Below are 14,077 nucleotides of genomic sequence, written 5' to 3'. Positions count from 1 at the left end.
TAGCTTGGTCTGCCTCTAGAAACATCTGCTTAGTAAAGGGGCCCACTGACTATTAGTCCGCCGGACGATATCAGACTGTTAGTTAGAACAAAAATTTAACAGTTCCGAACAACTGACAGGCCGACATCGTCCAGCGGACTGATAGTCAGTGGGCCCCTTCAGTGTTGAAGGCGTTCAAAATGTTAGAAGTTCAGCATGTGGTGACCATTAAGTGAAATTATAATTAGTAAGCAAGAAAGGAGCCCTTGCAAGCTTAACACAAAATATTAAATAACAACAAATAGGATGAAACTAAACTAGATAGAGGGAGAAGAAAATTAATAGGAGCGTAATTCAGTTCAGTAACGTAACGTAGTTTCATTCAACATAGTTCAGGTATATAAAGATAACAAGAAGCCTCGTGAGGTAAATGCCGCGCAAAGCAGCACAGTTTACGCAGATATGCCTCGCGCGAGGCGTTGTGGCAGTGCGTGCGGGTTTCCGTGTGGACTCTATTAATTTACTCCTCCCTGGTTAAGCAAAGTGATAGCATGTCAGTTACTCCGAGAAGGCATGTGCAACTGTGCCTAAATATCGGGAACTCACAAAAACAAATATACATGGTATTTAATAGTAGTTATAATCTAGACTTATATTGACCGGGATATAGACCGTGATTACCAAAGAAACAAAAGGTAATCACGGTCTATATCCCGGTCAATATAAGTCTAGTGAAACTAACCGTGAATCATTCAAAACTCTAGTAGTTATAATGATGACCATGTTAGATATACTTACGCGGTGGCCACTGTGGGTGTGGAGTACACGCATTTGGTGTTTGTGGTGGTCGCTAGTTGTAGAAGTGGCTGGTTGGTTAAGAATTGGCTCTTGAAGTTGTACAATGTTTCCAGAAGACTTGTGTTGCGTTTGGCGAATTGGGGGTAGTTCAATACTGTGAAAATATTAAAATAGTTTTTTATTTAGTTAATAAATTTTTTTTTCGGAAAACATGGTGGTCTGAAAAGTGTTAAACAACATAATTGATCAGGTTGGATGAACCAATCCACATTTAGCAACAAGAAGCACTCACTCCGTTCAGACTCCTTGCTGACCTGCATGTACAGCGGCTGAGTGATGTCATGCCGGATGTGGTTACCTCGGAACTGGCCGAATGCCTCGCGAACCTACTAAAATAGACTCAACAAGAAGCACTCACTCCGTTCAGACTACTCTCAAACCTGCACGTACAGCGGCTGAGTGACGTCATGCCGGATGTGGTTGTCTCAGAACTGGCCGAATGCCTCGCGAAGCAACTAAATAGACTCAACAAGAAACACTCACTCCGTTCAGATACTCCTCGCTGACCTGCATGAACAGCGGCTGAGTGATGTCATGCCGGATGTGGTTGCCTCGGAACTGGCCGAATGCCTCGCGAACCTACTAAAATAGACTCAACAAGAAGCACTCACTCCGTTCAGACTACTCTCAAACCTGCACGTACAGCGGCTGAGTGACGTCATGCCGGATGTGGTTGTCTCAGACTGGCCGAATGCCTCGCGAAGCAACTAAATAGACTCAACAAGAAACACTCACTCCGTTCAGACTCCTCGCTGACCTGCATGTACAGCGGCTGAGTGATGTCATGCCGGATGTGGTTGCCTCGGAACTGGCCGAATGCCTCGCGAACCTACTAAAATAGACTCAACAAGAAGCACTCACTCCGTTCAGACTACTCTCTAACCTGCACGTACAGCGGCTGAGTGACGTCATGCCGGATGTGGTTGTCTCAGAACTGGCCGAATGCCTCGCGAAGCAACTAAATAGACTCAACAAGAAGCACTCACTCCGTTCAGACTCCTCGCTGACCTGCATGTACAGCGGCTGAGTGATGTCATGCCGGATGTGGTTGCCTCGGAACTGGCCGAATGCCTCGCGAACCTACTAAAATAGACTCAACAAGAAGCACTCACTCCGTTCAGACTCCTCGCTGACCTGCACGTGCAGCGGCTGCGTGACGTCATGCCGGACGTCGTTGCCTCGGAACTGGCCGAATGCCTCGTTGATGCGAGGCAGCTCACATCTGTGAAAGATGAGGGATTATAGTAGCATCAAAACAATAAATTAAGTGGAAAAGTTCACTGCCTCTGGTGAGGCTACAACTCGCGACTATGGATCACTAGCCTATCTCTCTGCCAACTGAGCTACCGAGAATTCACTCGAGGACAGCGAATATTTCCACCATATGCGCCTGCCTAGCGACATCTACCTACCGTAAGAGTATAGAGGCGCTTCTATATGGTGTATATGGTGGAAATATTCGCCGACCGCGACTACCTTCACTTTTAATTTATTTCTAAGCTTTATGGTTACGGCATCGTATGCAGACGTTTCTTTTTAATACAAAAAATAATTTAGTATGTAATATGGGGTAGTGCGTCACGGTTAATTTCCAATATGACTTGTGGAACTCATGGCACGATTTCTCTTGACGTTACTGCACTATTGACTGCAAACTCTCGCGGAAGTAGCATCAGCAGGAGTTTACACTATATTCCTGCCCCCAGCCCTACTCACTGCCTGCCCGCAGCCGTAGTGTAAACGGGTTTTCACTCATTTCCTTCCCGCATCCGACAATGGCGACCCGATCAACAATTCTTATCCGGATTATGAAATGCCCCTAATGTGGCTCGCAAGAGCAAATTTTGTCTTGAAGATGCGGTCACACGAGGCGCAATGTAGTTGTGCAGTCGAGTTGCAGGTGTATGTGTAGGAGGGCTTAGGTCGTGTCTTGCGGAAGTTGCGGATATGACGCTTAGCATCTATGTCTTCCATACGCTGCTGCTAAAATTACACACTTTCAAACGGGGTATTACGATAGTGGGGGTTTACGGTATGAAGAATGGAGAACCAGGATAGTACGCATAGTACGCGGTAGTAGTAGTAGGAACACGCGCACAAGAGGACACAACCTTAAACTAATAACAACAAAGCACAAAACAAATATCAACAAACACTTTATTGCAAACCGAGTAGTAAAGGCTTGGAACAAATTACCCTCAGAAGTTGTGAACTCTGCAAGTGTTAATCAATTTAAAAATAGACTAGACAAACTATGCTAACTGTGCTAAGTGAACTATGATTTAGACGTACCAGCATCAGCTGCCTGTCTAAAATGAAATAATAATAATAACAATAGTATTTTCTGCATCTGCATAATAAATTTCAAGGGCCAAAGTTACAAAACGAGATGAAGTCGAGTATTGTAAAGACAGGCCCGACAATTTTAAGACCTAATTATGTACCGTTGCACACAATATTTTTTCTAAGACATTCAAACATCTAAAATTAAAAATAAAATAAAAGTAAATGTGGTATTTTCTATAAAAAGGGACCTTATTGTCGATGGCGCTTACGCCATTATAAACGATGCTCCGATATAAATACAATGCCGCGCAACGCTGTGCAGCGTAAGCGCCATCGACAATAAGGTCCCTTTTTATAGAAAATGCTTCAAATATGGGTTTGTAGGTCTTTGCCTAGAAGTCAGAATAACAAAAACAACAGTTGCATAATTATTGTATGAATATCCCTAAGAACACTGCTGTTAGGATCCTTATAACACTGCGCCGGGGCCCCGCGCGCCGCGCTTCTTATGAAGTTGGTTTCGATCTCACTGGCAATCATAGTCTACAAATAAGCCAAGTGCGAGTCGGACTCACGCACTAAGGGTTCCGTATCATTGCGCAAAAAAAACACTTTTGTTGTATGGGACTTAAGGCCGTTCCATCGGTTTGCCTCTGTCTCTGCCACATTTCGCAAGAAAGAACGGGAAAGATCATGCGCGCCAAGTGTCAATTTTGATCGAATTTTGTCGATTTTTATTTATTTTAAAAACGTTACCCTACAATATCGAAATTCGAAAGCTATGAAATTACTATTTAAGTTAAGATTGTTTTTTCTTCTTTTTTTGTTTATGGTATCACATAATAAATAACCAAGTAAAGTTGGATTAAAAGTCCGAGTTAGATGTTACTTTGGGAATTAATTGTATCGAGCGAAGTGTCATAATTCGTATATCGGAAGCTATGATATTAAAGATAATATAGTCAAGAACTACATATATTTTTTCCACGTCTACGAATATCAACTCCTCGTAGAAAAACAGGATCATATAAGGAGATTTTTCGCCTTCTGGCTCAGGGAACCGCCTTAAACATTTATTTAATTCTGTTTTTAGCATTTGTTGTTATAGCGGCAACCGAAATACATCCTGTGAAAATTTCAACCGTCTAGCTATCACGGTTCATGAGATACAGCCAGGTGACAGACGGACGGACAGCGTAGTCTTAGTAATAGGGTCCCGTTTTTACCCTTTGGGTACGGAACCCTAATAAGTAGATAGGATGACTGACCTAGTATTTAGAGTGTTCCGGCGCTCTCTAACTTGCTCTGCGCGGATCTTCTTGTGATAGTATACGGAGGTTGTAGACTCTGGGGTCACTTCTGTGAATTCTGGCACAGCTTCCACTCCTACAAATAAAAGTAGCAAATAATTAGTAGTAACTATACTAACCACAATCACAGGGCGGACACGCTATACATCAAATATCACTTGCGTTTCTATGTGTGAACGGCACGTCTGCACACGCGTCATGCGTCATAGTGTAAGTTGCTTAAAAATAGTACTGAGAGTACGCCAGAAGTCCGCCAGATCTCTGTCGCGGGGCGAGGTAATTCGAGTCGGGGCGGGGCGGTGCGTGGCCGTTCTGTATGATAATACTTTTACTTATTCTGTGCCACAATCGTAAACCTTCTCATTTGCACTTTCGCGGTCGTAGGTAGAGTGAGGGAGATACTGATATGACCTCGGTCCTCAGTTTCGTTTGCGGCTACTATAGTGGTGTGTACGATTTACATCAAACAGCTGTGCGTGCCTCACTCGTGACAGAATAATTTGTGGCTTTCCATCTCAGAAGCGGGGTCCTTATGCTTCACGTGCAAAGGTCCTTTTTATCTGAAATTCTGATAAAAAGGTCCTTATGCAGTACTAAGGGCTGACAACTAATGGCATTATTCAAAAACGCGCTACCAGCCTCAATAGCAAATGATCGCTTGTCTTAGGGTCGGTTGCACCAAACCGTTTGTCACCGTTTTACCGTTTGCTAAATTTTATTGTATGGAAAGTTTCATAGTTCTCTGCTGCTTGACGTTAATCAGTCTGTTAATTGTGGTTGGTGCAACTGGCCCTTAATCTGTCATTTGGACTTATGTATTTGTAAGAAAGGGCTAAAACAAACTAATAGAGGCTTGAAAAGTTTTATGAATAAGGGGATATTATGGAATACAAGCTGTGTTTCAGCCTTATAGAAATTACTTTGACAGTCATTATTATGAACCCAATTTTAGCGGATTGATTAGAATCTATCATAGACATAGTATATACAAGTAGTTATAGACGCGCCACCGAGCGACCGGGGGTAAGAGAAAGAATATTCATATAAAATTTGGGCAGCACAGGATTTTTTCTCTTTCACTCTTATAAATTTCGGTATTTCGCCATCGCCTCCTACTTATGATGCCACCCGATCGGTGATAAGGACAAAGCATGGCACTATTTTCTCTTTCCTCTTAGGAATCGCAATAAGACTATCTTTCTCTTTCAAAGAGTGTCAGGCCCGTGAATCGTACAGTAGAGAACTTTTACGCCGACGCCACTTGAGTTTCTTCACGGACTTTAGTAACCAGACAGTAGAACCGTAATATTTTGCCCTGGCTGGCAAGGGAGCGAGTGGGCAGCACTGGAGCTCCCTGTGTATTGGTGCAAAGTATATATGTCAAGTTTATCTAATTCAGGCCACAAAGTGGCAGTTCAACCAACGCGTACGTTCCTTCAGTCCCCATATGGCTTCGAAAAAGCACCTCAAAATGGAAGGTAAGATAGTTACCACTGGTGTTAGGCCAGGATTACAATTGTAAGTTTTACTTACGTAAGTAGGGACAAACCTATTTGCTAGAATGAGATAACGATATTCATATCTCATTCTCATAAAACTAACTTTTAATGTTGTGATTTTAATCACAGTAATCAATAAGTACGTATTAGGTAAGATAAAACAATGATAAGAGCGCACCGCCAACAAACTGTTACACAGTTTGGCGAAACTTTTGTAACGAAATTAATGTATGTTTTCTTTATATAATAATAAATTTAAAAAAAAAAAAAAACTAGTATAATCCTGGCCTTAGGATTGTTGAGGCTGGTAGCTTGTTCCACGTTCCCGTTGATATCCTGTAGCGTCAGCTCGATGTTGCGCTTCAAGCTGTTGTTACTACGTTTAAGATAAGATAAGATACCGCTGGTGTTAGGATAGTTGAGGCTGGTAGCTTGTTCCACGTTCCCGTTGATGACATCCTGCAGCGTCACCTCGATGTTGCGCCTCAAGCTGTCGTTAGGGTAGTCAAGGCTGGTAGCTTGTTCCACATTCCCGTTGATTATATCCTGTAGCGTCAGCTCGATGTTGCGCTTCAAGCTGTTGTTAGTACGTTTAAGATAAGATAAGATAAGATACCGCTGGTGTTAGGATAGGTGAGGCTGGTAGCTTGTTCCACGTTCCCGTTGATGACATCCTGCAGCGTCCGCTCGATGTTGCGCTTCAAGCGTTTGTTACTACGTTTAAGATAAGATAAGATAAGATAAGATACCGCTGGTGTTAGGATAGGTGAGGCTGGTAGCTTGTTCCGCGTTCCCGTTGATGACATCCTGCAGCGTCAGCTCGATGTTGCGCTTCAAGCTGTTGTTACTACGTTTAAGATAAGATAAGATACCGCTGGTGTTAGGATAGTTGAGGCTGGTAGCTTGTTCCACGTTCCCGTTGATATCCTGCAGCGTCACCTCGATGTTGCGCCTCAAGCTGTCGTTAGGGTAGTCAAGGCTGGTAGCTTGTTCCACGTTCCCGTTGATGACATCCTGCAGCGTCAGCTCGATGTTGCGCTTCAAGCTGTTGTTACTACGTTTAAGATAAGATAAGATAAGATACCGCTGGTGTTAGGATAGGTGAGGCTGGTAGCTTGTTCCACGTTCCCGTTGATGACATCCTGCAGCGTCCGCTCGATGTTGCGCTTCAAGCTGTTGTTACTACGTTTAAGATAAGATAAGATACCGCTGGTGTTAGGATAGTTGAGGCTGGTAGCTTGTTCCACGTTCCCGTTGATATCCTGCAGCGTCACCTCGATGTTGCGCCTCAAGCTGTCGTTAGGGTAGTCAAGGCTGGTAGCTTGTTCCACGTTCCCGTTGATGACATCCTGCAGCGTCACCTCGATGTTGCGCCTCAAGCTGTCGTTAGGGTAGTCAAGGCTGGTAGCTTGTTCCACGTTCCCGTTGATTATATCCTGTAGCGTCAGCTCGATGTTGTGCTTCAAGCTGTTGTTACTTCGGGTGCTAAAACAATACAATAAAACAATCATTATCCACCACTTATCGTTATTACTTTTCCATTTTTCCTTTAACATAAAAATTTAAGATTTGTCACTCTTGTGGACGATAGTTAATAAATTAGGCGTGGGCTTTATACGGACAAGGCAAATTTAGGTTTTGGGCATGTCTACAGGAGACATGAACCTAATTGCTATGTATGGACCCATATCAGCTGTTATAGTTATTGGAAAACTTATTCAATTATTCGTTGAGCATCTAATTCCATTTTAAGCTATTCCGGCTATTATGTGTATCCGGGCTGAATTCAAAACCGCTAATACGTACGGTAACCCCGCCCCTTTTTAGAATATAATTGACAAACCAAATTTAATCTCCGTTTTCTCTTCTCGTATCTCCTTTTGTAGAACGTTATGGACATTCTTCTAATTTCTGGTTATAATCATGACTTATGTAGACTAAAATCTATCTGACGTGAGGTTACTTGGTAGTGGTGTTCCAAGAAGATAGCTTGTGTATGAAGACCATCTTGCCCCCGGTGCCACGGACGCCCACTCTCTGCAGTTACGCTGTAGTTAAGTACCTGGTATAGCTATTGTCCTGCGGCTTGTGTATGAAGGTGGTGAGCGCGGACATCTTGCCCTCGCCCCCACCAACGCCCACTCTCCTCAGTTACGCTGTAGTTACCTGCACAGCTATCATCCTGCGGCTTGTGTATGAAGGTGGTGAGCGCGGACATCTTGCCCTCGCCCCCACCAACGCCCACTCTCCTCAGTTACGCTGTAGTTACCTGCACAGCTATCATCCTGCGGCTTGTGTATGAAGGTGGTGAGCGCGGACATCTTGCCCTCGCCCCCACCAACGCCCACTCTCCGCAGTTACGCTGTAGTTAAGTACCTGGTATAGCTATCGTCCGGCGGCTTGTGTATGAAGGTGGTTGACGTGGACATCTTGCCCTCGCCCACTCTCCGCAGTTACGCTGTAGTTACCTGGTATAGCTATCGTCCTGCGGCTTGTGTATGAAGGCGGTGAGCGCGGACATATTGCCCTCGCCCCCACCAACGCCCACTCTCCTCAGTTACGCTGTAGTTACCTGGCACAGCTACCATCCTGCGGCTTGTGTATGAAGGCGGCGAGCGCGGACATCTTGCCCTTGCTGTTGCGGACCCCTACTCCCTCCACGCGCACCAGCTCCTTGCCGATGGGGTAGATGCTCAGCAGCCTCTGACGTTTCGAGGATCTGTGTGGAGAGCCCAACTCTCCCCAGTTACACTGTTACCTGGTGTAGCTATCGTCCTGCGGCTTGTGTATGAAGGCGGTGAGCGCGGACATCTTGCCCTCGCTGTTGCGGACCCCCACTCCCCCCACGGGCACTAGCTCCTTGGCGATAGGGTAGATGCCGCTCAGCCGCCTATGACGCCTTACGAGGATTTGTGTTGAGCCCTAGAGAACAATGAACATATGAATTTGAAAAGCTCATTATTTTAAAATTGATATTTGTGTTTATGCTGTCTTCATGAAGTGTTGCAACATGGTTTGGGCAAGTTTCCTTGCATTGATTTTCTTCGCCGAAAAGCAAGTAGCTAATACCTAGGTATATAATAAATTTTGTACACAAATCTCTCCAATAACAACTTCTAGAGGTTAGACATAAGTCTCTTTTTAGCTATGAGCAAACAATAATTCAAACAATATTGAAAAACATTTACTATTTGTGTAACTGGCACAATTTGTCTCTTCTTATCATAGTACGTCAGGCAGGCAGGTATTTTATATGCGTGGCTTGGTCGACCACGTCTATGTCATTGATTAACTTCACTAATACACTCTTAAAATGCCCTTTGCGAAACCAACTCCTACTCACTAGACATCCCGTTTATAAAATAATAATACAACTTACCATCTGTGTAACTGGCACAATCTGTCTCTCCTTATTCGACAGAATGTTGGGTTTGTACTTCTTAATAACCCGCATGTTCATCTGCGTGGCTTGGTCGACAATATCTACGTCATTGGATGACTTTAAAAAAAAATACAATATAAAGTCAGGTAGAATTTAGAATGTATGGTAAAATGGATGAGTTACAATTATTTAGATACCTAAGGAGTTATATGGGACTTTTTGTCAACATTAAAACAATAGCGTAAGCAAGTAAGTTGTGGTAGATTTACAGAGGGCCAATAGAGAGTACTCTCTCCAGGCGGGTGTTATGCCTGGGGACCAAAGTCCACTGAGAGTTAGTCAGGAGTAGTAGAGTTAGTTTGCTGAGGCATTGGAGGACAACTTGCGCGACCAGCTAGTGTGTGGAATCACAAGTGACGTCATTCGGCAAAGGCTCTTCGCGGAGCAGAAACTTTCCTACACGAGGGCGGTGACACTCGCGACCGCTTTAGAAACCGCGGAGAAAGATGCTGCATTGGTTGAGGGCAGCGGAAACAGTGGCCAGGTAAAATCGCAAGAGGGGCTGAATGCCGTCTACGCGGGCAACTCGCGGGGCGCGGAGCGGTGCACGGCATGCGGCGGTTACGATCATGTTGCTAAGGGCTGCAAGTTTACGTCATACCAGTGCAGTGGGTGCAAGGCTATTGGGCATTTGCGAAGGGTATGTCCTCTTCTGCAGCCGGCGCGGGAAGCGGGGCCTGTGAGGAGTTTCGGTAGCCGCGGCCGCGGCCGTTCTGGATCGCGGGGGCAGGGGCGCAAAGGACAAGCGACTCATTTTGTCTCAGAATCGTCTGCTGAGGCTGAGGCCGAGGAGGAAGAGGACGTGTCTTCCGAGGAGGAGCCAATGTACCAGATGTCCTTAAAGAATTATCCTGCGGTGAGCGTTCTTATTACTATAAATAGTAAAGTAGTACCTATGGAAGTGGACACGGGGAGTGCGTGTTCATGTATAAGCGGGGACACTTATAAAAAACTTTTTAGTCATTTACCCTTACAATCGTGTGCAATCTCACTTAGATTTTATGATAAAAGTGTTATTAAACCTTTAGGTATATTGCGTACAAATGTTGCGTATAACAACATCAATAAAATGCTAGATTTGTATGTAATAAACAATGGTACAACACCAATAGTCGGCCGTCAGTGGCTTGCCGAATTGTCAATTAAAACGCCTGCGATCAGAAAGTGTAGCGTAAATGTAAACCAGTCTGTACCTGAGGTCAAGCAAACGGAAATTGATTTAGATATTTGTGCGCTTGTTGACAGATATTGTAAGTTGTTCGACGGAGCGCTGGGCCGGTACACGGGCGGCCGGGCAACACTGCGCGTGCGCGAGGGCGCCGTGCCCGTGTACTGCCGTGCGCGCCCGCTGCCCTATTCACTGCGCGGCCAGGTGGATGCTGAACTGGACGCTATGCTGAAATCTGGTATTATTGAGCCCGTTGAATTTTCAGAATGGGCCACGCCATTAGTGCCCGTTGCCAAACCTAACGGTAAAATAAGAGTGTGTGCCGATTTTAAGATTACTCTTAACCCTGTTTTATTGGTGGATAGGTACCCATTGCCAAAGGTTGACGACTTATTTGCGGGGCTCAGTGGGGGTGAATATTTTACAAAAATTGATCTGTCGTCCGCTTACAATCAAATTGAGCTTGACGAAAGTTCAAAATTGTTTACAGTGGTAAATACTCATCGTGGTCTTTTCCGCTACAATCGTTTGGTTTTTGGTCTATCGTCTAGCCCGGGGATTTTTCAAAGGATTATGATAAATTTAATGAGGGATATACCCAATGTGTCCGTATTTTGTGACGACTTGTTAATAACGGGAAAGGACAGAAAATCTCATTTGGAGTCCTTAACTTCAGTGTTTAAAACCTTAAATGCTAACGGAATAAAACTAAACAAAGACAAGTGTGTTTTTTTTGGATTCAGTGTCGTACTTGGGTCATATTGTTGACAAAGGTGGAATTCGGACAGACCCGCAAAAGATAAGGGCAATACAAGAAATACCAGAACCAAACAATGTAACGGAATTACGATCCTTTATAGGGCTAGTTAATTTTTATGGAAGGTTTGTGCGGAATTTAAGCACGATTTTATCGCCTTTGCACAATTTATTAAAAAAAGAAACGCCATGGAAATGGTCGTATAAATGTAAAACGGCGTTTAAATATGTTAAAGATTTGCTCACGGGGGCGGAGGTATTGAGACATTACGATCAGGATGATCAGCTGATTTTAACTTGTGATGCGTCATCAGTAGGTATTGGCTGTGTGTTATCGCAACCCCAGCGCATCGGCGGCGGCGGCGGCGGCGGGGGCGAGGGGCGCGCGGGCGGGGAGCGCCCGGTCGCATATGCATCCCGTGCGCTGTCCCCGGCCGAACGCCAGTATAGCCAGATACAGCGAGAAGCACTTGCTATCATTTTTGCAGTTAAAAAATTCCACCAATATCTATATGGTAGGCGCTTCTTGCTGCGCACTGATCACAAACCCTTAGTGTCTATTTTTGGCCCAAAGGTGGGCGTTCCGTCTATGGCTGCAAGTAGGTTGCAAAGATGGGCCATAATTCTATCAGCGTATAATTATGATATCGAATACGTGCGTACGAATGACAACGGAGCGGACGGGCTGTCGCGGTTACCATTACCCTTTTACAAGAAGCTAGATCCCGAACAGACTTACCTGCATTTTGCTCGCGACGCGTTTTTATTAGATTATAACATTCTCAAAAGCGAAACCGGTAAAGATGCAATATTGAGCAGAGTAGTAAGTTTTGTTCGAGATGGTTGGCCGGTTGAAAATGAAATGCGTCAACTGCAACCGTATTTCAATAGGCGCGCGGAGATTTATCTTGAATTAGGGTGTCTAATGTGGGGGCATCGTGTGATAGTTCCCGAAAAATGCAGAGATCGCGTATTGAAGGAGCTGCACGAAACACATATGGGTATGGTTAAAATGAAGAGCTTAGCGCGTAGTTATGTATGGTGGGCCGGCATCGACGAGGCCATAGAAAGTCTGTGCCGCGCGTGCGCGACGTGTGCCGCGCACGCCACTGCGCCGCCGGCGCACGCCCCGCGCCCGTGGCCCTTTTGTGTCAGACCATGGTCTCGGCTCCATGCTGATTTTTTGGGGCCATTTGCGGGTATGAAGTTTTTTATTATTGTCGACTCCACTTCGAAATGGATAGAAATATTTAAAATGAAAACCGCGACCGCGTCCGATGTAATTGGCAAATGTCGCCGTCTTTTCTCACAATTTGGATTACCTACCCAATTTGTTTCTGACAATGGACCACCTTTCACGAGTGAATCGTTTAAGTCGTTTTTAAGGTCGAATCACATTGAACAATGCTTAACAGCGCCTTACCACCCATCTTCTAATGGTGCTGCAGAGGTTGCAGTGCGTATTTGTAAAAATGTAATTAAAAAGGCCTTGAGCGACGGAGTTGACGTTGAAACGGCTCTCGATAGGTTTCTGTTGTTGTATAGAACGACGGAACATACCACTACCGGCGAGAGCCCCGCTATGGTTTTACAAAATAGGTCGTTACGGACGCGTCTCGATGCTATTAAACCCGATAGGTCGAAAAGGGTGGAACAAAAACAGCAATCGCAAGTAGCGGCAGCGGGAGGTACGTGTCGAGAGTTTAGTTCGGGGGAAGAGGTCTACATAAAAGACTATAGTCGTAATGGTTTAGGGGACTGGGCGCCGGGTCAAATTGTTCAGCGTGTTGGGTCAACCAATTACAGAGTTAGAGACAGTTTTGGTAATGAGGGTCACCGGCACATTGACCAATTAAAACAACGGCGGTCTAGGGTATCCTTGGCAACGGGAGGAGGTGATTGTACAACGGGTTCAATAAACACGGGTAATCAAATTGATAAGAGTGAAAACAGAGCAACAACCCCAAACAAAGTGGATAGTAAGAGACCAGAGCCAGTTCCAGCATCCACCAGCTCAACAATAAATGAGCCTTCGGTTCAAAACGAATCTCAAGTTCGGGTTGAACCCTCAGCTTCCGTCGGTGAAGGTCTTGTGGCTAGAAATGCTCCTCAGCCAGAACCAAGCCCTGAACCACCGGAATTATGTGAGAATAGACCCAAACGTGACAGGCCTACGGTAAAACGTTATGGGTTTGAATTTGATTAGTACATATACAATGTATAATATGTAATTACTTAAAGTCACGTTAGTTGTCCGAATAGTTAGGTACCTGGTGATCATTATAGTAGGATACAAGTAATGTTAAACATGTATGATTCACTTAATAAATAAGCACCTTAAACTTCTTAGCTTCTTAGTGTGATTTATGTGTTAGTGCCGACTTAGTAGTAAGATGTATTAGCATAAGTGGTTGTGTATTAGGTAAGTGTGACCTAAATTAAGTGGTGAGGTGATATGTAGGTATATTTAGAGGGTAGACCCAGATATGTCATGTGTCATGTGCCAGTCGCGAATATATGTCCTACAAGCCTCAAGAGTTGTTTCATTTATCAGACAAATTAAGAAGGAGTATATATAGTAAGTGACATTTGAAACTTCGTAAGCGCGATGTAGGTTTCTAGCTAATTGCGTTCTAGCTCCCTAAACGCCATCTGTTAGATGACGTCGACAGTGGCAGCTAGTGGAGACGCCACATCAGCCCCCCTTTGAGCGGAGGGGTCAGCGACGACGTATGAAGCGTGCAGCGAAACCAGGTGTGTGCTCGAGCCAGTGTGGCGA

The 14,077-nt window shown here is 44.7% G+C and overlaps 1 protein-coding gene across 1 annotated transcript in view; it reads right to left on the bottom strand.

Moving 5' to 3' along the window:
• Positions 1-9,386, bottom strand: part of LOC134751509 (uncharacterized) — a 28,315-nt gene extending 18,929 nt beyond the window's left edge. Inside the window, exons 1-10 of the mRNA XM_063686934.1 lie at positions 9,312-9,386; positions 8,691-8,854; positions 8,505-8,651; positions 8,202-8,281; positions 7,995-8,073; positions 7,072-7,417; positions 6,805-7,018; positions 4,392-4,509; positions 1,950-2,059; positions 778-931 (exon numbers count right to left, since the gene is read on the bottom strand). Of these exons, the coding sequence (XP_063543004.1) occupies positions 778-931; positions 1,950-2,059; positions 4,392-4,509; positions 6,805-7,018; positions 7,072-7,417; positions 7,995-8,073; positions 8,202-8,281; positions 8,505-8,651; positions 8,691-8,854; positions 9,312-9,386 (1,487 nt within the window). The remainder of the gene's footprint in view (positions 1-777; positions 932-1,949; positions 2,060-4,391; positions 4,510-6,804; positions 7,019-7,071; positions 7,418-7,994; positions 8,074-8,201; positions 8,282-8,504; positions 8,652-8,690; positions 8,855-9,311) is intronic.
• Positions 9,387-14,077: the final 4,691 nt, after the last annotated feature.

This window comes from Cydia strobilella, chromosome 2, assembly GCF_947568885.1.
Source record: "Cydia strobilella chromosome 2, ilCydStro3.1, whole genome shotgun sequence".
Taxonomy (NCBI): domain Eukaryota; kingdom Metazoa; phylum Arthropoda; class Insecta; order Lepidoptera; family Tortricidae; genus Cydia; species Cydia strobilella.
This window is presented reverse-complemented; position numbering and strand designations above follow the sequence as displayed.